The sequence below is a fragment of the Podarcis bocagei genome, assembly GCF_964188305.1.
Source record: "Podarcis bocagei genome assembly, chromosome: 9".
In the NCBI taxonomy this organism is placed as follows: Eukaryota; Metazoa; Chordata; class Lepidosauria; order Squamata; family Lacertidae; genus Podarcis; species Podarcis bocagei.
Window position 1 is genome coordinate 51,300,694 of NC_138134.1, and position 25,003 is coordinate 51,325,696.

The window sequence follows — 25,003 nt, forward strand, 5'->3', positions numbered from 1 at the left end:
TCCTTCCCCAGGGAATCTCATTTTGTTGTGTTTGGATACACTATGGCTAACGAAGAATTGTTAACGGAGCTTACACACTCATCCTTGATTATCTGTGTCCCACAGGGGACTCAAAATAAATTCAGCTAATTGATGATAATTGCTAGTTAAAGGGCATTGTGGTAACCTCTGTTTATCCTAATCGAATTACCGTAGTACCGTACCATATTGTGAATAAAATCTAATAACTGATAGGGCCTTAATACACAAGATGTAGTGATAAGTAGTAGAGATAAGTGAAACATAAATGAACAAAAATAGTGTTTTTGGTCAACATTCTCCCAAGTTCTGCTGTTCCTAACAAATATGAATATGAAGAAGAAGAAAAGCTGTAGTGTGTTATTAGATAGATTAGGCTTCCTGAACAGTGAACAGGGGCGCTGTGATTGCTGTTAGTTTGTGATAATAATGAGGTCGTTTTGGTTAAACTACCTGAGCTATTGATAAGATTAATATGGATAAGAAATGCCTGTCCCATAGATTATCATTTTCAGTTAAATTTGACTGTTTGGCCTTGTGTATTTTTTATGCAAAAAAGCTTTTAGACAGCTAAACAAATGAGGAGGTAGCTATGTAGGAATAGCCTTCTTAATCACGTTTACTGTGTTATAATTTATCCTGAGTCTTTGTGATAGAGTTGGATACAATTTCTAGGTTACCCTTGTTTGCTCCTGGCAGACACATAGTATGAGACTTACAAACACGCAGGCAGGTTCTATTCCGTTTGCACTGCTAAGCTGCCCCTGCCATACATCATAGGTGAATGTTCCTCATGCTGTGTAAACTAACAATGTTTGAAATTTCCCTGCAACAGGGAGTATGGCCGCCGCTTTTGTGTCATATAATAAAAGAACAGGCATGGTGTTCTAAACCATCTGGAATTTTTAAATAGTAGAACATTGAGAACAGTTTAGGAACATTTTTTTTATCAGATCATCATCATCATCATAGAATCACAGAGTTGGAAGAGACCACAAGGGCCATCGAGTCATCATCATTATAATGATGATATTCATAGTAGCCCCAACTTCTCAGCGGCTTTATCTTAGCCTAGCTGTTCTCAGGTATGTACATTTAGCATTCTTCTTCTTGATTTACATTTGCATTTGATTTAAAGAGAAAATTATTGCATTCCTATAAATTTTGGAAAACAATAAGAATAAATAATAATAATGAACAACAAAAATAAATAAATAAATAAATAAATAAATAAATGCAGTACTATGAATTAAGCCAAAAATTGAATACTCAATACAACCTTTTTCCTCTTTCCACAAACTCCAATTGTCAGGGTCTGTACCTTAATTGAACAGAATGGTTTAGATCCAGACTTAGTAATGCTTAGAATACGGCCAATGAAATCAGTGGGACTTTAGTTAGTCATGCTACAAGTAAACCCCTTGAAATTAGCTAAAGCTTCAATTCTAAATCCACCAAGCTGGGAGTAAGCCCCACTGAATTTAATAGGGCATAGTTAGTATTGCACTATAAGCTACTCTAATAACTGAGAATAACAGGGTTTCAGGTCACTATAGACTAGAATAGAGGCTTAAGTTATGCAATCATTTTGCAAAATGTCCATGCTGTTATGAATATGAAAGTGCTTTGTTGTTTCCTATTTAATTCAGATACACTAATCTGTTTGCATCCAGACTGTCTAAATTGACTTGTTGAAATCTAGAAACCTGATGCAAATTAAACTGTTTACAGACTTGAGGTGGTGATAATGCTGAGTTTTCTTCCATTGGCTGGAACATCCTGTGGGTAGAGTTCTGAATATCCAACCAATGAGGAGGCTGCAGGAAGTGGGACAGTCAGCAAAAATTAACCTCCTCCACCCCTGTCCTTAGGGGTGCGCGTGGCGCTGTGAGTTAAACCACAGAGCCTAGGACTTGCCTATCAGAAGGTCGGCGGTTCAAATCCCCGTGACGGGGTGAGCTCCCGTTGCTCGGTCCCTGCTCCTGCCAACCTAGCAGTTCAAAAGCACGTAAAAGTGCAAGTAGATAAATAGGTACCGTTCTGGTGGGAAGGTAAACGGCGTTTCCATGCGCTGCTCTGCTTCACCAGAAACGGCTTAGTCATGCTGGCCACATGACCCGGAAGCTGTACGCCGGCTCCCTCGGCCAGTAAAGCGAGATGAGCGCCGCAACCCCAGAGTCGGTCACAACTGGACCTAATGGTCAGGGGTCCCTTTACCCTTTACCTTTTTACCCCTGTCCCTGGGATCATCCACTAGCCTTCCATGAACAGAAGAAACCCATCTCTTTATGAAAGGCACATTTACAATCCAAGTCCCTGTGTTAGGACATGTACCCACAAATATTAGTCTTTCTCCCACACCAGTTGCTGTTTTAAATACATGGTGTGGAATTCTTACGATGCTTAGGAATTGCCAGCAGGTGGAGATGTAAGTGGTGCGTGAATAGCTGCATCTTGGAGCAGTCAAAGTATCTTAGCTTAGCCTACCTCACAAGGTTGTTGTTAGGTTAAATTGGGAGGAAGAAAACCATGTATGTCAGCATGAGCTCCTTGGATGGAATGTAATGATGAATGTAATTACAGTGGTGATAGGATTGTAAAAACCAGGAGATCTTCCTTGGAAATCAGAGCCCCCTTTTCATTCAGCTTTGTATAAGGAGGCAGAAACCTCTCTAGTTTTGTGGAATTAGATTGCATTTTGTTGAGACAAACCATCAGGCTGTAAAGAGCAACCATGAGTGACTCTCCAAAGAAGGATAACCCTAAAACATGGTAGGAACCATTTTAAGCCATGTAAGTTTAGACTCATTTGATCAGAAAGGGGGGGGGAACCATGGTTGTAGAAAACCCGCTACATTCTACTAATTGTGCACATGCACAATTTAGATTTATTGCCCTGGACTGTTTTAGTTGAAATAAGATTTGGATTTGCATCCTAGTGTGATTGGGCTTCAGCCTGGTTAGCCTGGTCCCCTCATAAGCAGGTGCTGAAAGGGGTGGGTTCATTTTTGCGGGGCATTAAAAGTTGGTGAAACGCATTCCACCTTTATTTTGGCACAGAACATAAAATGAAACCATGCTGCTCTTTGTGTAAACAATACAGCCAATTCACTTAATCCACATTCATCTATTCAATTTACAAATCTCATAACACGGTAATAAGATCTCATAATAAATTTATGTACCACTTGAGGCAAAGCCTCTGAACTACATTAAAACAACAAGAAAAGTTTCCTCTTAATTAATTATAGCACGACTTCTTGGCACACATTTGTGTAACATAGATACAGATAATCAAGACAAATTTGGCAGAATTTACCGTATTTTTTGCACCATAACACTCACTTTTTTCCTCCTAAAAAGTAAGGGGAAATGTCTGTGCGTGTTATGGAGGGAATGCCTACGGGTGGCATGCCTACGGATTTTCCTCCTCTAAAAACTACGTGCGTGTTATGGTCGGGTGCGTGTTATAGAGCGAAAAATACGGTACATGGGAATAAATGTGTTAAGCAATATATCCATAGCTGTCCATGCATGAGCAAAATGGACTTCCACTCAGTTAATGGAATTTCACATTCCTGTCTTTCTCCTGTAGCCCTCCATGCAGCCTCAAAATCTGCTCTGTGGATTGAAGGCCCCCCAGAGCATATTTTGGGGTTGCATGGGAGGGGGCTGCAATGGGGAGAGAGGAACATGAAATCCCTTCCCATAAGTGGAAGTCCATTCTTTTCACAGATGGACAGCATTAGATACACTCCTTAACCCACTTAGAACTGTATAAACTCCACTAAAATGTTAGATTCAACCCATAGTCTGTGTTGAAATGTCATTTATTACACGGAATTCTGACAAATGGTTAGGTCAGTGGAAAATTCTATTTTTGTTTTTAATAGTCTTTAATGAAACTTCTGTGTCAACTGCTTCCTCTTTGGTCAGAATAGTATTTAATTTAATTTAACTTTCAAATTCTTCCATGAGAAAAAAGTACCTTGTAGCTCTGAGGACAAACAGAACCAATAATAAATTCATGCGTTCTACTTTAAGTAAAAAGCAAATTCTCTGAGGTCAGCGATTACACCATGTCTTAATTGAGCCCCATGTCTCCTCATATTCCTTTCTAATTACATTTCTAAAGTAAATCCGAAAAATCATTTGACTAAAGATAATTCCTACTTGGCAAGGTATCAGTTATATAATATAGTGCATGATATTTAAAAACCTGAAAACATGCCATTGACATGCTTAAGGCCTCTGGATAAAATCATGGAAAGTAATAGTAATAAATATGTGTCCTCTTTATCATCTTGTTGGTGCAATGCCTTCGGTAATAGTGCTTTCTCTTTATGAGTAATGTTCATCTAAGGATGGTTGAGAAACCTTTGCTAAGCCTCGTGATGCTTCTCAGAAGCAGATAATTGGGCCCCCAACACAACTCAGTCTATCTTCTACCTTTGAAAAATAGAATTCCCTTGACGTACATTCCAACCCCCACTTAATCTGGAAATAATAATGAAGAACAGGAAAGCAACTCAAGCAGGCTTCCCACCTCCTAGTCTCTACATATGTCCTCCAAATCCCCCAACAGCTCCAGAAGCATGAAGATCCTGAACTTTGAACTAATTACCCCCCTCCCTGCCAAAACATTGTTTTCTTTTAGTACTTCTTTCTTAAAGTCATCGTTAAAAAGTTTGGGGGATTTGAAGGTTTCCAGATTGTTGTCATGGTCACTCATCTGTGGTACGCTGACCTATGTGCCTGTTTATATGCCCCCTTTCTTTTTTTCACGAGTAGCTAGCTAAAGGACTAACCTTTCCCCTGCCATGGACAAATAAACAGAGAACAAGCAGCTAAGCAAGTATAAAGCCTTTGATCATTTGATTTTGATAGCTCTTAATCGCACCGTTTTATGCATAGCCAAGACACATTATTTTTGAAAAACAAAAACCATTGCAAAAAATGATTTCTTGGTCAAGATAAGACTGTTTTCTGTACATGATTAGAAGAAATGTTTAGAAACCATAACATCTCAGAGAGTTAATAGCTAGGTTGGTTCTAGAGAATGACAGATGGAGGTGAAGTGAAATTATACCCTGATTAGTTCAAAACAAGTTTAGACTGGCTCAAACTGGAGCACCAAAGAAGGGCCTTCAGATTAGATCAAAAAGCACAGTAACATGGTTGCCACTTACAGCTTCCTGTCCAGAATTCCAGCTTGCTTCTAAACTTTTAAAACCTTTCATTTGATCAAATGCACATAATAATAATTGTGTACTTAGCCTTGGAAAAATCTTTTGAGAAAGCCCCTCAGTAAAGTTTAGCAGTTTGTTTTATGGATTAGACAGGCGGTTTTATGGATTAAGGAACAGGAAACTGTTTTCCCAATTGAGGGGTGTAAAAATTGAGTCCTCCAAGGACTTGTATTTCTCAACTTATTTCATAAATGTTCTAGAGTTAGGGGCGAGTAGTGAAGTAGCCACGTTAGTGGACTATACAAAATTAAAACAAAAAGGGTTTGTGAAGAGCTCCAGAAGGATCTCTCCAAAATGAGTGAATGGGAAGTAAAATGACAAATATGCTTCTATGTTAATGTAAAGTCATGTGCACTGGGGCAAAAGGGGCCTAATTTCACATATGTACAAAACAAGAAAACTCCTCTATGAGGAAAACATACAACTCAGCTAGAGATCTGCCACATCAAACCAATCCTAGCAAGCCCAGGGTTAGGATTTCACCCCTAATCTGCATGTGATAATGGCAGCTATGATGTACTGTCCCTTTCAAATATTTAGCAGAGGAACTGTACTGTATAAAAAATTATTTTTTTAAAAAAGGTGAAGACTTGCATCATATCAAACAGCAGGCAAGAAATGAACAGAAGGGTACATACCTTGAAAGAACTGCAGTTGAAACACTGCGTGCAGAAGCCGCCTACTTAGCCTATACAGAAATTGTGTTGTAATTGAAAGACCCTCATGAGGAAAGATGTGAAAGGGTGAAGAAATTTAAGGAAATCTGAGATGCTTGGTTAGAGCTAATATAATAAATAAAAGCAGCACACTTGATTGAGTAAGCCAGCATACAGACTAAATACAGCCAGCACACTTCTTAATCTTGCACTGTAACAATATTTTCCCCAGTCCTGTTTGAATGTGTCTTTTAGGAATTCCTCTGACATTGATTTGGTGAGGTTGGATTTGGGATAGGAGAAACTCAGATCTGATATGTGCATATTTGTTTGGCGAGGTCTAGAGAATTGTTTGCTTCCGGACCTTTGACCCTGGAATATGAAATGTAGTTGCTAATTGATTCTGTAATTCAGAGCATATTTCCTTGGAAGCAACTTTCAATGCACAGGCAACTTACAGCCAATTTACATGGAGGTTATGTTTGGAGGCACCACGCACATATGTGAAATTGTGTAGATTTGATACACCATAGGAAAATCCTGCAAACATCCCAAAAACTATGGAAACTCTTGAAAAACCCTTTAAAAAGCCAGCAACATTTACTAAACTTCACCATTATCACTCCCTCCAAACCTCATTGCTCAAAATCCGACTCTCCACAAGCCTCAACCATCAATGCAAGGGCTCCCGGGATTGCTAGGCGCTGTTTTGGCACCTTTTGCCCGTCCTGGGCTCTTCTCGGGCCGTTTTTGCAATTTTAAAATTCACATCTGTGTTCAGCGCAATGTGCGTATGCGTGGTCACACACATGGGAAACACACGTAAATGGGGGGGGGGGGCTGTTGCCTGTGCATTGAAATAACTACCCTAAACAAACCTATAAAGGCATCTTCAGTAACGACCTTTAACCACCAGGTTAAAACTTTCCTTTTTAGCAAGGCTTTGGATGCAGGTGGTGCTGTGGTCTAAACCACTGAGCCTAAGGCTTGCTGATCAGAAGGTCAGCAGTTCGAATCCCCGTGACGGGGTGAGCTCCCATTGCTCGGTCCCTGCTCCTGCCAACCTAGCAGTTTGAAAGCACGTCAAAATGCAAGTAGATAAAGAGGTACCGCTCTGGCGGAAAGGTAAAACCGTTTCCATGCGCTGCTCTGCTTTTGCCAGAAGCGGCTTAGTCATGCTGGCCACATGACTATTGGCTCCCTCGGCCAATAAAGCGAGATGAGTGCCGCAACCCCAGAGTCATTCGCGATTGGACTTAACTGTCAGGGGTCCTTTACCTTTACCTTGGGCTGACAAATGCTGTTTTATGGTTTTAATGCTGTTGAACATTTTTGCTATTTATTTGTAGGCTTTAGGTACTGTAGCTGCTTATGTTTTCTTGGTGTTTTATATGTGTCCATTTAAATACAATTTAATCACTTCTAGTTCTATTTGTTCTGAAATTTTAGTTAAATTACCGTGTAGAAAGAAATGTAGCTTTTTTCTATTCCATACATAATTTTTTTTTGTAATTAATTACAATTGCGTAAAATACATTCAAAACATAGGGAGTGCTCAATGGTATATTATAACAGGATACATTATAGTATTTGATCATTTTATTAGGTACTCAGCAGGGAAGTTCTTTCTCGGTCTCCAGCTGTGTGCAGATAGGGGAATTGATGCATGATCTTACATTACTCCTAAGGGGGGGGGATAGTTTGTAATGAAATCCTATAGGAACTTTCAGAGAAAATCAATGAATAGTAGCTGGCAGGAATTTAGTATTCTATTCACATATCTTTTCTGCAAAATCTACTTTTAATTTTTCATATTTCTGAAACTTTTTCACATGTGCTTTCTTTTCTGGAGGACAAAAATGGAAGCTGTAAGATTTGTCTATCTGTAACCTAAAGGGAACTCAAGGGAAAATGAGATTTTAAGTCAGTTATGTTGAAACTCCTTTTATTAGTAGGAACCATAAAGGAGAAAATTTGTAATCTTTCTGCTTCTTCCTTTCTGGGAGATTAAATAAAATGTTTGAGAAAATATATAGAAAACAGAGCAACTCTTTTAAAATGTGCTAGAATTTAGCAGCAAAACATCCATAGTTGAATTCCTGATCATATGCTAGCAGGCAATCACTGAGATATTATTTAGTTGTTGTTTTTCCCTCTGCATATTTCAGCCATTTTAAAAAAAAAAATTGTGCCCCAGATCCATCCTTGCATTCTGATGCAATACCTACACACAAGTAGGCAGCTTAAAAAAACAACCACTGTTACTTTTTCAGTGCCTTTGTAGCTGCTTATCCAAGGGCTCATTTCCATCTTACTTCAGCCTTTGATTAACCCCTTTAATTGGGTAAACAAACTCAGTTTGTTTACAGAATTGATTGTGTAAACAGATCAGTTGAAGTAAGATAAGAGGCTGGTGGTAATCAAGGTAACCAAAAAGACCAAAAAGTATAGCTTTAGCCACAATGTGTTTCTTGTTCATATTTAAATTGTAAATTCTTTTAAGTGCTTCTAACACGAAAATAATGCTGAATCTGTGTCATTTAAGATAGGATCAAACCTAGATGGTGGCAGCTCTGCATGTTTAAACTACACGGTCATGTAGAAGACAGGAGATGGAAAGGGTGAGAGGTACTGGATCCCTTCCCCAACTCACATATCACTTCCCCAGAGTACCTCATGTCATTCACTTTTCCTTCAACAGAGGCCCAATCCTGGAAGTTATTCTGATGGGACAAGACTTGTGAAGAGTGGCTTCAAGGAAATGAGTGGTTGGCGAGGGAGGGTTTAGAAATCATTACCCATATCCCCGCTCTGCTCTTGAAATTGGATCATCCAGAGGCACACACACCACTTATTAAATGAATGAGACAAATCTAAGTTTAAATAAAAAGACTGGCTGTTGAATCTACTTTGAGATAAAATGCACCTGTGCCACCTGGCTAGTGAGGTAAATGGGGTGCTCTAATATAGTGCTAAAACTGAAAACACAACACACATTGCCATCAAAAGAAAAGGGGGAAAGCCTTTCAGAACCTAACTATTCCTTTTCAAGATGATCAGATGGTGTTTTCTTTGACCTTTGGCTTGTTCAGTATAACTAAACTGAGTGTTCCCAGAAGTGGTCTTAACAAAACTTCTTAGTAGCTATAGCACAGGTCCCCATGGTATTACTTATGGATGGATTAGAAAAATAAATCCAATTGTTAAGGTATTTTATTTTACAATATTTCTTTGAAATGCTGATGTGATTTCCGTTGTTGCAATAATATGTTCAACAAAAGGAGAAAACACGTTCTGAAATAAACTGTAAAATAAGTCCTATTTAACCCATACTGTATTTGAACATATTAAGATTCTAAAATCGTCAAAGTATCCATTGTTACTCCTTAAATTTCAGTTATTTTATTGCACAGTGTAGCACATAAATATACACCCATCCACATTTATAATATGTCAATCTAGAAATTTATTTATTTATTTTTGGGGGGGGGGGAATTGCATTATATTCAATGCTAGCCCTACTCAGAGCAGACCCACTGAAACAAATGAGCATGACTAAGCTATATTAATTTCAATGGGTCTACTCGGAAGGAACTTAGTTGGAGACATCCCTGAGCTCTGCACTGATACCGTACTCTTCATTGCACCCTACCTGGAGCTGGTCTGAATCCTTGCTCCAAATGCCCTTGCCAAACAACATGAGATGGGTAACATACCCTCCAACATGCTGCAGAGGAAAATTGGGACGTGTGTCTTTTGGGGGCTGCATTCTCATGGAAGCCAGGTAACTCGCTTGAGAGCATGACCCCCAAAACTGGTGTCTTTGGGGGCTGTGCCTGGGATGCAGTGGGAAGCCAGGATGGTTTCTGTAATTCCAGGATGCCCCACTCAAAGCGGGACAGTTGAGGGGTATGGGGCAACCACTGGAGACAGGGCCCCAGTTATGGAGCATCCTTCTAAAGGAGGTTCACCTGACACCATCGTTCTGGCCTTTTCAGTCCCAAGTGAAGATTTCTTTGTTTATCCAGGCCTTTTAAATAACATGTTATTTAAGAGGATATGGTCCTCTTAGTTTAAAAATTGTGTTTCAGTTGTGTTTTTAATGTCAAATGATATCAACCATTTTCTGTTGTATTTTAATTTTTATATTTGTTTTGCGGGCCACTTATATTGTGGGTTGGCTGTATAAAATTAGTTAATAAATACATTAATAAATTTGAAACAAGTTGGATTTCAGTGAAAAGAATTAATGAGCAATTTAGAGTTTATCAGCGCAGTAGTGCTGGCCTGCAGAACCAATGTTCTGATTTACTATTTAGTTCAAAAGTTTATACCTTGCCTCTCCAATATGTTAGCTTCATTCAAGGCAGCTTACAATTAAAAACAAAGCAATCCCATAAAAATAACACAACTTAAAATCAGAAACAGGCTTGAATAATTAATTTTCTGGTTTTACTTTTGATTCAACATAAGAGGCTGGCTGTCAACATTTAGTTTCAAATTTAAAATCATGTGTACTTTTGGCTCCAGCTTTGTTATTGCCCCTGACCCACTGAGGAACAAGGTTGGGAATAAACAACCAAATAAAGTGTAGGGTAAATGGAGGTTAAGTTGTACAAAGCACAGCGTATGGGACTGTACTACAGGCAGGCTAACCTGTGGCCCTCCAGATGTTGGAACATCATGGCCAGTCATCAGGGATGTTCTGATTGGAAGTTCAGCAACATCTGGAGGCCACAGGTTCACCATCTAGCTGTAGAATATTTTTATTGCTTACATGGCACTGAAGTCAACTGAAGTCTTGAACTTTAAAAGTCCTTTTTTTCTTTGGCACATGGATGAATTTAACTCTCTTTAGAATTGAGCTAGTTGCTTGCTGTTACACGTGTGTGTGTGTGTGTGTGTGTGTGTGTGTGTGTGTGTAATGCAGCACTTATGCTCACAACATGTTTCCAGTGCACACCGAGAACTGCTTTGGAACACCAAGTTAAGTAATTAGAGTTGGCATGCCAAACACCTCTGCAGGATACAAGTGGCAGATGGAAGGGCAGACATTATATACTTTTTTTGGTTAATTAAAAAAAAGATAACCACCACATATAAGGATGTTTCACATCTGGGTGAGGAGTCAGAAGTCCCAGGTGTGTCCTGGGCAAAGAGAAAGTTATACTGTATTGCTTGATGTAATAATAATTTATACACATGGTCAAACTTTTTTTAAAAGTCATTTTTTCCCCTTTCTTCCCTGTGTTCTAATATATACACAAAATTAAATCAAATTTATGAAGAAATCCTATGCATATGTAATAAGAAGTAAGTCCCACTGACGTTAATGGGGCTTAATCTCAGATTAGCCTTAATCACCTTACTTTGCCCATCAACAGCGAGTAACCTGAACAGCAGACTAAGCAGACACACAAGTGACACTCTTGTTCTCTATGGTGAGATGAACTGTATTTCTTTTAAATTATAGTAATGATGTCTAAGTTTGCATCTGTACAGATAAAGTCATTAAGTTTAAGACTGTCAAGCCAGAGGTTGCTTAATGGAATAAGACCTAGTCCCTAAAGTCTAGTCTGAACAATTATTTGCCACCTTCACATGATCCCCTTTGATTTCTTCAAGGCTACAGTCAAAAGTTAAATAGTATCCTGCAGATTTATTATCAAATGGGGGACTGAGTAACTCAAATAAAAGTCAGTGCTTTTGATTTTAAAAATAAGATTTGAGGGATACAAAATTGCACACACCCCTCCACCCAGTTATAGAAATACAACATACAAATGCCTGTGGCAGGCCATTCTTTGAAATTAACCTCACTAAATTACAATCATGCACTTTCAACTCTCTGTAATTAAACATTTAGTTTTATTTATTCCAGATGTATTTGCTTCAAGTAAATCCAGACCTTTTGCTGCTGTTGTAGTAGATCTTTTACAGGTCTCAGGGACTTAAAAATTGACAGAAAATAAAAGTGAATTGTTTCCTTAGGTTTGGATTGCAACATATCCACTGGTGACTGCTTCTTATGGAATTTTGGAAGGTGGTGTGTATCGTGATTCCTTCGGGAACAAAATGGCTGATGCAACTGTTAACTTTAAAAAGTAGTGGATTTGTGTTTTGTGAAAATATAGTGCAAGATGTTTTTGCTTTAGTGCTTCCACCTACTAATAGATAACTGGGAATGCTTTGTGGACAATGTTTGAAGTATAAAGTACTAAAACTGTGTTTTCAGTAAATAGATGCTATAAAAGAAAACACTGGATATTTTCAGCTGCACATTTTAAAAATATGTACTAGTGATCATCACTCATCAGTTTACTACCAAATGACCATATTTGCTTTACACACGTCTCAAAAACATTAGGCTTCAGAGCTGTCTTTTCTGGTACTCAATTATGAAACCTGGCTTCATTAATAGATGGCTTAAAGATGCTGTAATCATCACCAGCTATAAGGTCTTTAAGGCTTTGCTGGTTTTAAACTGTGTTATTCTGGTATTAATATTAGGCTTTTATCTCCTGCCATGGTATGATGATTCTTGTATTGCTGTTATTTGATTTCATGTATTTTAATATTGTACAGAAGCTGCCTTGTGAGCATGTTTACCCTAAAATGCAACTTGGACATACAGTGGTACCTCGGGTTAAGAACTTAATTCGTTCCGGAGGTCTGTTCTTAACCTGAAAGTGTTCTTAACCTGAAGCACCACTTTAGCTAATGGGGCCTCCTTCTGCCACTGCACGATTTCTGTTCACACCCTGAAGCAAAGTTCTTAACCTGAGGTAATATTTCTGGGTTAGTGGAGTCTGTAACCTGAAGCGTATGTAACCCGAGGTACCACTGTATTGTAAATAAAAATAAACCCAAGATTACTGGTATGGAATCATTGTCTTTTCTGCTATAGTCAAACATGCTTGCTCCTAATTTTGGATTGCTGATGGTGATTTATAAGCAAGAGTTGCTATTGCAAGCCTAGAAGTAGCAGTCCCTGCAGGTTCATATTCACTTTGTGTGGTATAAGAAAGTTATAAGGAGGAAGTTAGCTGCTATTTTCTGTCAATGGTTGCTGTGTGTTTATGTTTTCTATGTAGCTATGCTTAGTAGCATGCAAAACATAAATGCAATGCATTACTCTGTACTTACGAAAGAGCTACATCTGGCAGGGTTTGTGCTTCTGTGTGTATTCTGTCTAGATTGTCAAGTAAAACTTTTGTGGCTTTTTTCTGCTTTCTTTATTTTTTTCTTTTGGTCCTTTGGTGCAAATGAGGCAGATTGCAATGAGAATTTTGCAAAGGTGGCCATGGGATTTCTTTCTTTCCGACATTAGTAGGAAATTTGCAGCTTCACCTAGCCAGGATCAAGAGAATGTGCTTTGTTTTCTACTCAGTTTTTTCTTACAGTTCTATTTGTCCAAAACCTATAGACCAGAACCACAGAGTGTGACCAGACATTCAAATTCATGCTCAGATTTATACTGTACTATTAGACAGACAACGACTAGAAAGCAATAGTTTGTGGGGGCGGGGTGAGAAAGAGAGAGAAAAGGCCATTAGAGGGCACTTTTGTAATCCTAAAAAAAATAAGATAGATGTTTGTTCTTTCACTTTGGACTGTTTGTTTTGGCTCTCACTTAGTCAGGATCAACAACGTGCAAGTCTTTCAAGTCAGTGATGACGTTCCAACAAATTCTTTACTCCCCCTGCACATTTAAAATTTCTAATGATGAAACAAGCTGAACATCTAGAAGAGAGTAAAATGTTATTTAGCGATTCTGCTTTGTATGCAGAACATCCCAGGTTTAGTCCCTGGCATCTCCAGGTAGGGCCAGAAGAGGCCCTGGTCCTTAAATCATGGCCAGCTGCTGGTAGTAGGTGCAGAGGATTCTGACATAGATGGACCAGTGATCTGAGTCAGTATAAGCAGCTTTCTTTGTTCCTAGCGTAGACCACACTGAAATCTAGTAGGCAACTGGCAGCTGGGGCAGATGAGGCTATCTGTGAGGATATCGTCATTATATGTACAAGAATGAGAACGAGGCACTGTCATCAGTTTGTGACTGGTGTTCTTGAATCAGGATATTGTTACCTGTCAACATATATGGTTGCCAGAGCCACAGCAAACTAAATTCACTTTAAAGCTGCCAGGATTATAGAACCATGGAATTGTAGCCTTGGAAGGGTCCTCAGGGGTCATCTAATCCAATACCCTGCAATGCAGAAATCTCAGTTGGATCATACTTGACAGATGGCTATCCAACCTCTGCTTAAAAACCTCCACCACTGCTCATGGAAGTCTGGTCAACTGTCAAAGAGCTCTTATTTTCATAAGGTTCTTCCCAGTGCCTAAGGATCATTACTAAGCATAGTCAAGGAGACCTCACATCTTTACTGGATACCAATGCAAGGTGGCAGCCAAGGTAAGGGCTTGTATCCACCAAAATAATAAATACAAATCTTGGCACATATAGAAGGAAAAGCAAAAACAAAGCTGCAGTAAGCTGCCGCATTGGGTCCTTTACCTTTTACTTTTACCTTTGCTTTCTTGGTACAAGAGGGGAATTTTATTCCCTGTAATGGTTTTGTTATTCTAGCATTCCCATTCTGGAGGAGTCAAAGGCTGTGTATCTCTCCCAGTCTGTACTTTAACACTAAAATATGGTTTGGTGTTACATGAATGAGCTTTTGTGTCATTACCTCTTCTCTCCCTCTGATGATGTTGAATTACAGGGTCCAAGAACACCAGGCCCCTTACTTTTCTGTAGAATCCACTGAATAATTTTTTTAAGAAGGCTATTGAGGGCCCCATAATGTGACTAAAAGAAGGGGACGTGGTAGCTGGGAGCTGTGGATTTTGTTCACAATCCTCTACTGTTTCTCCCACTTGGTCTCATATTTTATATCTGGTTTTAAGTGCATGTGGTTGTATTGTTTTTAAATCTTGTGAACTGCAGTGTAGTGAGTGTGGAAGAAGAATGGTATAAATGTTTTAATTAAATACATTTGCATAAAATAATTTGATTACTGAGCCCTAACCACCATCACAACCACAGCAGCTTTAAACCTTCACAGACACACATGGGAGTTTCGATCAAGGATCTCCAACATCATGCTTGTTTTCAGCTTAGGCAGAAACAACAAAAAGCAGACTCTATGGTAATATTTTCCTAGTTGTCTTCCAACTTTCAGGGCTAAGCATTGGCTTTAAAAAGAAAGAAGAGCTGAGATTAATTGGAATTAAAACAAAAGGCCAAACCTGTCCCACCAATTTTTTTGCAATGATGGACCAAGTGCCAATTCTCACACCACAGGCTAAGTTTCAGAGCTTGGTTTTCTTGCAAACCAGGAACTTTCTTTTAAAAAGTTAGGTGAAATGTACATGCCAGCAAATTATTAAGGGCTGTAAAAAAAATAAAAGAAATTCAGCATGAAAAAATTGTGTAACAACAGGAGACTGGACTTTAGAATCAAATAATGAGTATTTTTGTATTGGAGTGAGCAGTTTTGAATTAGGGATCAGCAAAAAAGGGGGGGTAATACTTTAAAGTGGAAACTCTTAAAATGTGTTCTATCTGATGGCTACTCACTAATACACAGGTTTACATGTGTAATGTTAGTGAGAGAAAGTGAAGAACCTAATAAACACTCTATGGCGTATGCTTACTTACTCAACAAAATCCCAAGTGACTTCTTATGTGTTATGCCTAAATAAGCAGGCAAGACTGGACTTAATATAAGACTTATGCTATTATTGTCTGAAGGAATAACCTGATAATTAGCTATAGTAAATTAAAACAAGATCCTACCTACCTTATTTATAGTTGTTAATTTGATTCAAAAGCCGGCCTATAAAGTGGGTGATCTGGCTAAAAAACAAAATTGAGAAACAAAGCTTAATCTGGAGAACCCTATACAGTAACCTTTATTTTTAAAACAAAATTGCACTGGAATCCAGGACTCAGAATATCCATTACTGTATTAAGATCTTATAGTGGTTCATTGAAAGGACACTATCATCATAAGCATTCAGAACACCAGAGAATTTGCTATAGTTCTGATTAATTCATAGACAAATTCTGACTGAAAAATTAATGAACAAAGTATCTTGTTTTAGTCATAATTTATCCTAAATGATACTTAAAACATATTTCAATGAGTTTTGTAAATCAAATTATCAAATATTTTGACTTGTGATCTCTATGCTCAAATTTCCTTTAGTTCTTTATTTTCAACTGTGTTGCTGTATCAGGATTTCATTTATTTTATTATTGCATATACTGTACAGTATATCCCACTTGTCCTCCAAGGAGCTGAAAGTGGCATACATTTTCTCCCCCTCTGCATTTACCCTCACAACAACCCTGTGTGGTAGGTTAAGCTGAGAGATAGCCACTGGCCCAAGGTCACCCAGTGGACTTCATGCTGAGTGGAGATTTGAACTCTGGCCTCCCAGGTCCTACTCCAACACTTGAACCACTACACCACACTGGATCTACATGTAAGTAACACCACCCAGAAGCCACTGTCCTGTGTACTCACCAGCCTATTTTCAGTTAATAGTGGGACACAGAGCACAGCCTTCTCCAAGTATCTTGATAGGTTGGCATTCACTGATATGGAAACAAGCAATCCTTCAGACACCTCGAACCTATTTTGGGCTTATAAACAGTACGCTGATTATCTATGAACAGATGTCTGAGGCAGCAATCCTTCCTACATCAGAGAAAGTCCAATTGAATAAGGGGATTCTACTGGAATTCTCTAACATGAGACATGGAGGGCTTGGTCCTCCATTATTAGCACCAATGGTAAATCAACTCCCTAATGTCTACCACATGCAACCCTGATCTTGGGAAAGAAGATGCTTCTGATACTCTGAGAAAGAGATGAGTGTTTATATAGCTGAAAGAAAGCAAAAATAGATTACATTACACTGCTGCTCCTAGTCCTGCGGTGATCATTGTTCTATACAGAATAATTCAGTGACTGAGGAAAGAAAAATGCACACTTCGTGAAATACGATCAAAGGAAAAAGACTTTGTAATGAGGACACACTGTAGAGTACCAGAATGTTGTAAACTACTCCTTTTATAGTATCAAAGCAAATGAAGTACAAATTAAGCTACATGTTCTCTCTCTCTCTCTCTCTCTCTCTCTCTCTCTCTCTCTCTCTCTCTCTCTCTCTCGGCTTCCTATAGAGTTTAATTACAAGACTCAATAGACAACAGACTAGCCGTCTTCTGATCTTCTGTAATATTGTTGCACATGTCTGTAAATGAGCTTGTCTTTCCATTCTTCTGAACAGCCCTGCTTGAAAACTGGCTGGCAGGAGAAAGTAACTGAAACTTGTTGTCAGTGGGAACGGGTGGCGCTGGCAAAGTGCTCCCCTCTATAGCCCTTTTCCTTAAGACCCTAAACCTTAGATGTCTCAGTTGGGAAAACCACTAGCAGGAAATTTTAAAATGCTTTATTCATTCAATCATATGACGACAACAACATGAGTTTCAAGTAAAGACTATTGACTTGATGGATCACTTAGAAAAATATTGAACGTAATTGAATTATGGCATAAGAGATAACACTCCCCCCCTTTTTTTACAGCAACAACTATATTTACTAGCCCTGTCATTTACAATGAATCCCTTTCATTTTGCTTTAGGATGCTCTTGCTGCACTGTTCCATGTCCTACCTTCTGCTGCTGCTACCATTTAGCTCCTGGACACAGAAGCTGCCAACTAGAGATGAAGAGCTTTTTCAGATGCAGATCCAGGACAAAACATTTTTCCACGATACATCAGTTCTCCCAGATGGAGCTGAAATCAGCAGCTATCTCTTCAGAGAAACACCCAAAAGGTATTTGGGTCAATGAAATTTTCAGAGAGAGACAGAAGTTACAGGTGGAGATGCTATATGGATTTGTAATTAAATTTAATTTGGGTTTATGCATGGAGAATAGAAATATTAGTTCTCTACTTAGAAATGAAACTGTGCTTAAACTTCAAAAGAATAGTGTGGAGAAAGACATCATATGCTTTAAAACAGAGTCACAATATGAGCAATATCTCGTTTTAATATTATTGTAAAGGACATTGGTGCTATTAAGGTACCACACTTAAGTACAAATATTTCAATGACTAGCAAAAGATGTAATCAGATTCCCATTAGTAAGTGTTGAGTTTTGAAGGAAAATATCTTTTTAAACAAATGTTTCTTTCCAATAGTCCTGCCTGAAATGACCTTTTCCTTTCCAGGCCTTCTTTCTTATTTATTTATTTAAATATTTATAAACCACTATATCATAATGAGAAAAATATTGACGTGGTTTATAGCAATACTACATAAAACATGCAATAAAACATAGAAAGTTAAAAGCAGGCATCAATTAACCATTGTGGAAATATGTATTCTCAATTGCCTGTGTGCAGGCTTGGCAGAATAGAAGTTTTCAGCAGGTGCTTAAGAGTTGAAAAGATTCAGGGCACCTGCTGAATCTTTATTGGCAGATTATTCCATAGGCCTGGGCTGATGACTCAAAATGTCAAATGAGCCTCACCAGCTTGGGGAATGACCAGCAATGCTCCTGCAGATGATCTCAGTGGGATATATGGGTTCCAGAAATCCCTGAAGTGCCTGGACCTAAGTTGTTCAGGACTTTGTAAATTGATATAACAACTTTGAACCTGGCTCAGTAGTAAAATATATTATTGATGAATATACCACTAGGTTCTGCTAATCTGAAATGTTGTCTTCAGAACAAAGCAAAATATTGATAAATGCTTACTATGATATGTGAAAATATCAAGTTGCTCAGTCAGATGATAATGAGGTGTATATAGCTAGAGAATTCCTACTGAGGAAACGGATGTATGGCCAGATATGTATTTCTTTATTCATATTTATTCAATTTATATACTGCGCTTTCTCCAAATAACCCAGTGTACAACATTAAAAAGATTATTTACATCACATTTTAAAAAAACAACAATAAAACAATTATACAAAAAATCCTTATAACATTCACCCCACTTTTAAAAGGTCATTGTTTAATGGCAAAAGGCCTGGGTAAAGAGGAATGTTTTTTCCTGGTGCCTAAAAACTTGTAAAGATAGTACTGGGCATTCCACAGATGGGGAGCCACCATAGAAACAGCCTTTTCTTGAGAATTAGGCCCAAAGGAGGACCTTGGGTGACAAGCGCAGGGTTTAGGTTGGTTCGGTTGGGGAGAGGCAGTCATTAAGGTATTGAGGTCTTGGGCCGCCTAAGGCTTTATAGTTCAGCACCAGCTTTGAATTGGGTCTGGAAACTAATTGGCAGCCAGTGTAGTTGGGCCAGGATCAATGTTATATACTCAACTTGGCTTGCCCCAGTGAGCAACCTGGCTGTCAAATTTTGCACCAGCTGAAGGTTCTAAACCATCTTCAGAGGCAGCCCCACGTGTATAGCATTGCAGTAATCTAACCTAGAAGTTACCAGAGCATAGGCCACAGAAGTTAGGCTATCCATGTCCAGATAGGGCTATAGTTGGGCCACCAGCTGAATCTGACAGAAGGCGCTTGGTGCCACCAAGGCCACCTGGGCCTCAAGCAACAGAAATGGGTCCAGGAGCACCCCCAAGCTACGTATCTGCTCCTTTAGAGGGAACATAACCCCCTCAAGAACCAGCAGTCTCCCATTCATCCAGTCTAGGGAACCACCCACTAACAGTGGCTGAGTCTTATATGGATGGAGTTTCAGTTTATTGACTCTCATCCAGGCCATTATTGAGGCCAGACACCAGTCCAGCACATCTACTGCCATAACTGCAGATGTAGAGGAGAAATAGAGCTGTGTGTCTTCAGTATACTGCTGACAACACAACCCAAAACCTCAGCAACCCCACTCAGATATGTAACATAAACTTTAAATAAAAGCCCTAAGGAAACTATGAAATGCTAGGGTTTGCTAATTGATTGTCTTTATGGAAGGATGTGAAATATACATCCATTTATTTTGATTGGAAGGTACTGAAAGTACACTGTGAAAAATTTAATGGATTTGTTAATCTTTCCCTAGGTTTTTTTTTGTAGTTGAGGAAGATAACACACCCTTAGCAGTTACAGTAACACCTTGTGATGCTCCTTTGGAATGGAAGCTGAGTTTGCAGGAGCTTCCAGAAGAGTCCAGTGGAGATGGCTCAGGTAAATTTCAGATAAAATTCAAGTTTTTATGGGAGATATGAATCAGCTGGAGTGATTAATGTTTACTTTCCATCTACAGTGACTGCCTTAAGGGAATCCTGACCAGTTGTGTGTTAGAATTAGTTTGATAAATTAGACTCTGCTACATAGAATGGTTGCTTATATGAAGAAGGGCTTGTAATAGCAAAATAATGCATTAAGATTATCACACTCCCTCTCTAACTCTCTTTCTCACACACATCATGCAGTTTATAAAAAGAACAAGGATGGGAATGTTGAGAGATGGTTAAATATGAATCCAGCCTAGAACTAAGCTTCAATAAAGGAAAGTTTGTTGTTGTTTAGTCGTTTAGTCGTGTCCGACTCTTCGTGACCCCATGGACCAGAGCACGCCAGGCACTCCTGTCTTCCACTGCCTCCCGCAGTTTGGTCAAACTCATGCTTGTAGCTTCAAGAACACTGTCCAACCATCTCGTCCTCTGTTGTCCCCTTCTCCTTGTGCCCTCCATCTTTCCCAACATCAGGGTCTTTTCCAGGGAGTCTTCTCTTCTCATGAGGTGGCCAAAGTATTGGAGCCTCAGCTTTAGTCTTAAATGCCCTTAAGTCTTCTTACTAAAGCAGCAGAATATAGTAATTTATTCTTCTATATATGAATGCAATATAGCAATAAAATTGCAGTGTTACTTATTCAAAAGTTGCATGGATTGCAAACCATAAACCATATTGTTTTGTGATTAAATTTCCACCAAGCAATCATTTATTTTAGTACTTAAACATATATGTTTCCTCTGAGACCACCTTTCCTAAAAAATCCCTTTGTGTGTCTTCTAGGTGAACCTGAGCCACTTGAACAGCAGAAACAACAGATTCTCAATGAAGAAGGTACAGAGCTGTTCTCCTACAGAGGAAACGATGTTGAGTATTTTGTGTCCTCCAGTTCACCTTCTGGGTTGTACCAGCTGGAACTCCTGTCAACAGAGAAAGACACACACTTTAAAGTGTACGCCACAACAACTCCAGAGTCAGATCAACCATATCCTGAACTACCTTACGACCCAAGAGTTGATGTCACTTCTCTTGGCCGCACAACTGTCACTTTGGCATGGAAACCAAGCCCTACAGCTTCGTTACTGAAACAACCTATGCAATATTGTGTGGTCATTAATAAAGAGCACAATTTCAAAAGCCTCTGTGCTGTTGAAGCTAAGCAGAGTGCTGATGATGCCTTTATGAGAGCTCCCAAGCCTGGTCTGGACTTCAGCCCCTTTGACTTTGCCCATTTTGGGTTTTCATCCAACAGTAATTCTGGGAAAGAGCGCAGCTTCTTAAAGTCATCATCAAAGTTTGGGCGACAGGTCTATTCAAAGCCTAGAGTTGACCTTGAAAAGATATGCATTGGGAACAAGAACATCTTTACTGTGTCTGACCTGAAACCTGATACGCAGTACTACTTTGACATATTTGCTGTGAATGTCAACACCAATATGAGTACTGCCTATGTTGGCACTTTCGAAAGAACCAAAGAAGAGGCTAAGCAGAAAACAGTTGATCTCAAAGATGGGAAAGTTACAGATGTGTTTGTCAAGAGAAAAGGCTCTAAATTTTTGCGGTTTGCTCCTGTTTCATCACACCAAAAGGTTACATTTTTTGTCCATTCATGCCTCGATGCTGTACAGATCCAAGTCAGAAGAGATGGTAAACTTCTGTTGTCTCAAAATGTTGAAGGCGTCCGTCAGTTCCAACTTAGAGGAAAGCCAAAAGCTAAATACCTCATTCGACTGAAAGGAAATAAAAGAGGTGCTTCCATGCTGAAGATTTTGGCTACTACAAGGCCCAATAAACAGTCATTTCCATCTCTTCCTGAGGACACGCGAATTAAAGCCTTTGATAAACTTCGCACGTGTTCTTCAGTCACAGTTGCATGGCTAGGTACACAGGAAAGGAACAAATTTTGCATATACAGAAAGGAAGTAGATGACAACTATAATGAGGAACAAAAGAAAAGAGAACAAAATCAGTGCCTGGGGCCAGACTTGAGGAAGAAATCAGAAAAAGTCCTCTGTAAATATTTCCACAGCCAAAACTTACAAAAAGCAGTTACCACAGAGACAATTAAAGGTCTACAGCCTGGCAAATCCTACCTTCTGGATGTTTATGTCATAGGACATGGAGGGCACTCCGTCAAGTATCAAAGTAAAATTGTGAAAACAAGGAAATTCTGTTAGTGGCACTTCTCATGTTGAAATTAGCAGAACATTAAGCATATGGACTGACTACTTACACAGCAGAGGAGTTGTGAACTGTATTGGTACTATATAGAGAAGATATTAACATCTATATTTATGTTTACAAGAGCAAATGAAGGGACTGAGGCTGGTGCTCTTCGTTGGTATCGGACAGCTGCATTATCATGCGTCTGGTGGTCCAAGTTCAGTGCTCAGTAGATAACGAAAGTAGCAGGAAATATTGAAGGAACTGCCTTTTTCGCTTCCATATTGCATGAAGTGCTTCTAAATTATTTTATTACTTCAAAGGCTAAGAAAAGTCATTCAGTTATCTTATTCTTATGCACAGACACAGAAACAAAACTCCCACACAACCTCTATCTCTTAGTAGGCTATAGGGTCATGTAAATTATTTTATAAAGTCTTGTTTGAAATGTCTATGTTTCCATGATTGTAAACTATTAAAATATCTTCCCCCTCTTAAAACACAGATCTAAACTAAGTATTAACTGGACTACGCAGAAGTCAGTTTTATTGCTAATGTAAATTCCTATCTCGTAAATTTTAAATGTTTAAATACTGTATGTATTTCATGTACAAAATTGTCAGACATTATATTCCTGTACATAAAATTTAAATATTAGATTATATGTTCCTTCTCATCCATTCCAATGCATTTTGAGCATCATTAATTAATAAATTTGTAAAACTTTTATATCTGAAAATCTATTTCAGCTACTAGCATCCTGAAAATGGAAGCTTTTACAAATGGAGGCTTTTACAAATAATAGGATCAATCATTTTGTATAAGTATTAGGAGTAAAATAATCTAGTAATGCTTAAAGTGTTTGGGGTTGGTAGATTCCTTTTTTCTTTAACTTACAACAATAACACAACAATTACTTGCCCTTATACACTGGGCAAAATCCAGAGTATATAATCAACTCAATTTTGATTGAACACAATTCAATTTATGTCTTTTTATTTTCAATTTTGGATTGTACCTAGTGGCTTATACTCTGAAGGTCAATTTGTAGATGCAATACACAAGTGAAGGTTAGGCAAAAATGCATTTTATAACTGTTTTATTTTTTTGCATTTCCACAGAAATCAGTTTGATTAAAATTAACATGTTTGTGGAACATAACCCTTTTTGGTTTCATTTATTTTTCTAAAAAATAGTTCCAACATCTGCTTTTTGAAACATTTTAGAATAAATGACTTAGAATTAAGTCTCATTGGGACTTACCGTACTCCCAGGTAAGTGAGTATAGGATTGCAGACTGACGCCTGGGAGCATTTACATGGCAGAAAAATTGTCTGGATTCAATAAGTTGCACTTCTGAGTATTTTGTGTGTGTTTTGTAAATTAGATGACTTTACCTTAATTCAAACTTTTGTGATTCAGATACGCGGGTTTCCCTTAAATGCAATAGAGTTTGGAGCTATTATGTGTTATATATTTCTTAGTAATGAAATATTTAAGTTAAAATTAGATACAAATTTGGGGGCTGTAATCCTTCAAGTGTTTCCTCGTTAATTAGATTTCAGTCATACCAATTACAATTTCATAATTAACTTGAGCTTGATGTGCCAAAGTTGGGCACTTTTAAATCCCATTTATTTCAGTGAGACAATTAAGCTCACCTTATATATTATTTTCCATTGGTTTAAATGCACTCCACTGTGGCTGAAATACGCCATTTCTTATCGACATATAACATGAATTATGATTTGGATCCAGGAGGGTTTAGTGTGGGGATTTTATTGAGTATTGTGGGGTTCAAAAAGTAGTTCTGGAAAGAAGAGTAGGTACAAATTCATAAAGTCAAGAAAAATATCAAAGCAACTTGAACACATCCCCACATACCAAATTGCAAAAATCAAAATCTTTGTAAACCATTCTGAGGGTTCCTCCCTCCACCCACCCACAATCAAGCAGTGTATAAATTATATGAAATAAATAAATTTAGAAATCTTGACTAAGGTGAGCCGCTACCATTTTTCCTAATAGTTAATGTCCTTTCTAAACTTAAGTAAAGGTGCAATTCTTGAACCGTCCTGAGATCTGCGGATGAAGGGTGTTATACAAAATAAATAAATAAATACTTTGTAGTCACTGGGAACCATAAACCTTGTCTAGCTAGGTTATGTCAAGCCATTACAAGTGGTCTTCAGTCATCTGAAACTGTACATCTCAAAAGTGTAGTAGGCATGGAGTTTTCTCCTTGCTGGCCTCCTTCTTATAACTTAGATTCCAGCTGCAGTTATGAATTGCTGGGAAGGAAGGATATATTGGTTTTTAGAATCGCCCCTTGCTGCCAAAGTAGCAAGCGCTTCACTTTATCACGTTGATATCATATCTGACTGCTGTGGTTATCATGTGTGACATCTGGTGTAAATACTAGAATCATGTAAATGGAATTCCAGTCCCTTGAAGTCGGTGGCAAATTTCCCATTAACTTTAATAGCGCCAAAGTCTTACCCATGGATTTCATCACTGGGAATGAGCTCAGTATCTGAACATGCTCCAGTTCGTCTTCGGGAATGAGTTCAGCGTTCGAACATACACACTGCAGCCAGGATGTGACATGCTGTTTCTATAAAGCTTATAATGGTCAATAGGGCACTTTTCAAATAAAAGGGAAATGACTGTGACGTTTAAACAGTTTTTATTA

The 25,003-nt window shown here is 38.4% G+C and overlaps 1 protein-coding gene across 2 annotated transcripts in view; it reads left to right on the plus strand.

Annotated features, from left to right (window-relative positions):
• NDNF (neuron derived neurotrophic factor) overlaps positions 1-23,472 on the plus strand; it is a 35,257-nt gene extending 11,785 nt beyond the window's left edge. For both annotated transcript variants that reach the window (XM_081208118.1, XM_081208117.1), the window contains exons 2-4: positions 17,582-17,776; positions 19,976-20,100; positions 20,932-23,472. In XM_081208118.1, the coding sequence (XP_081064244.1) occupies positions 17,583-17,776; positions 19,976-20,100; positions 20,932-22,325 (1,713 nt within the window). In that variant the 5' untranslated portion in view covers position 17,582 and the 3' untranslated portion in view covers positions 22,326-23,472. The remainder of the gene's footprint in view (positions 1-17,581; positions 17,777-19,975; positions 20,101-20,931) is intronic.
• Positions 23,473-25,003: the final 1,531 nt, after the last annotated feature.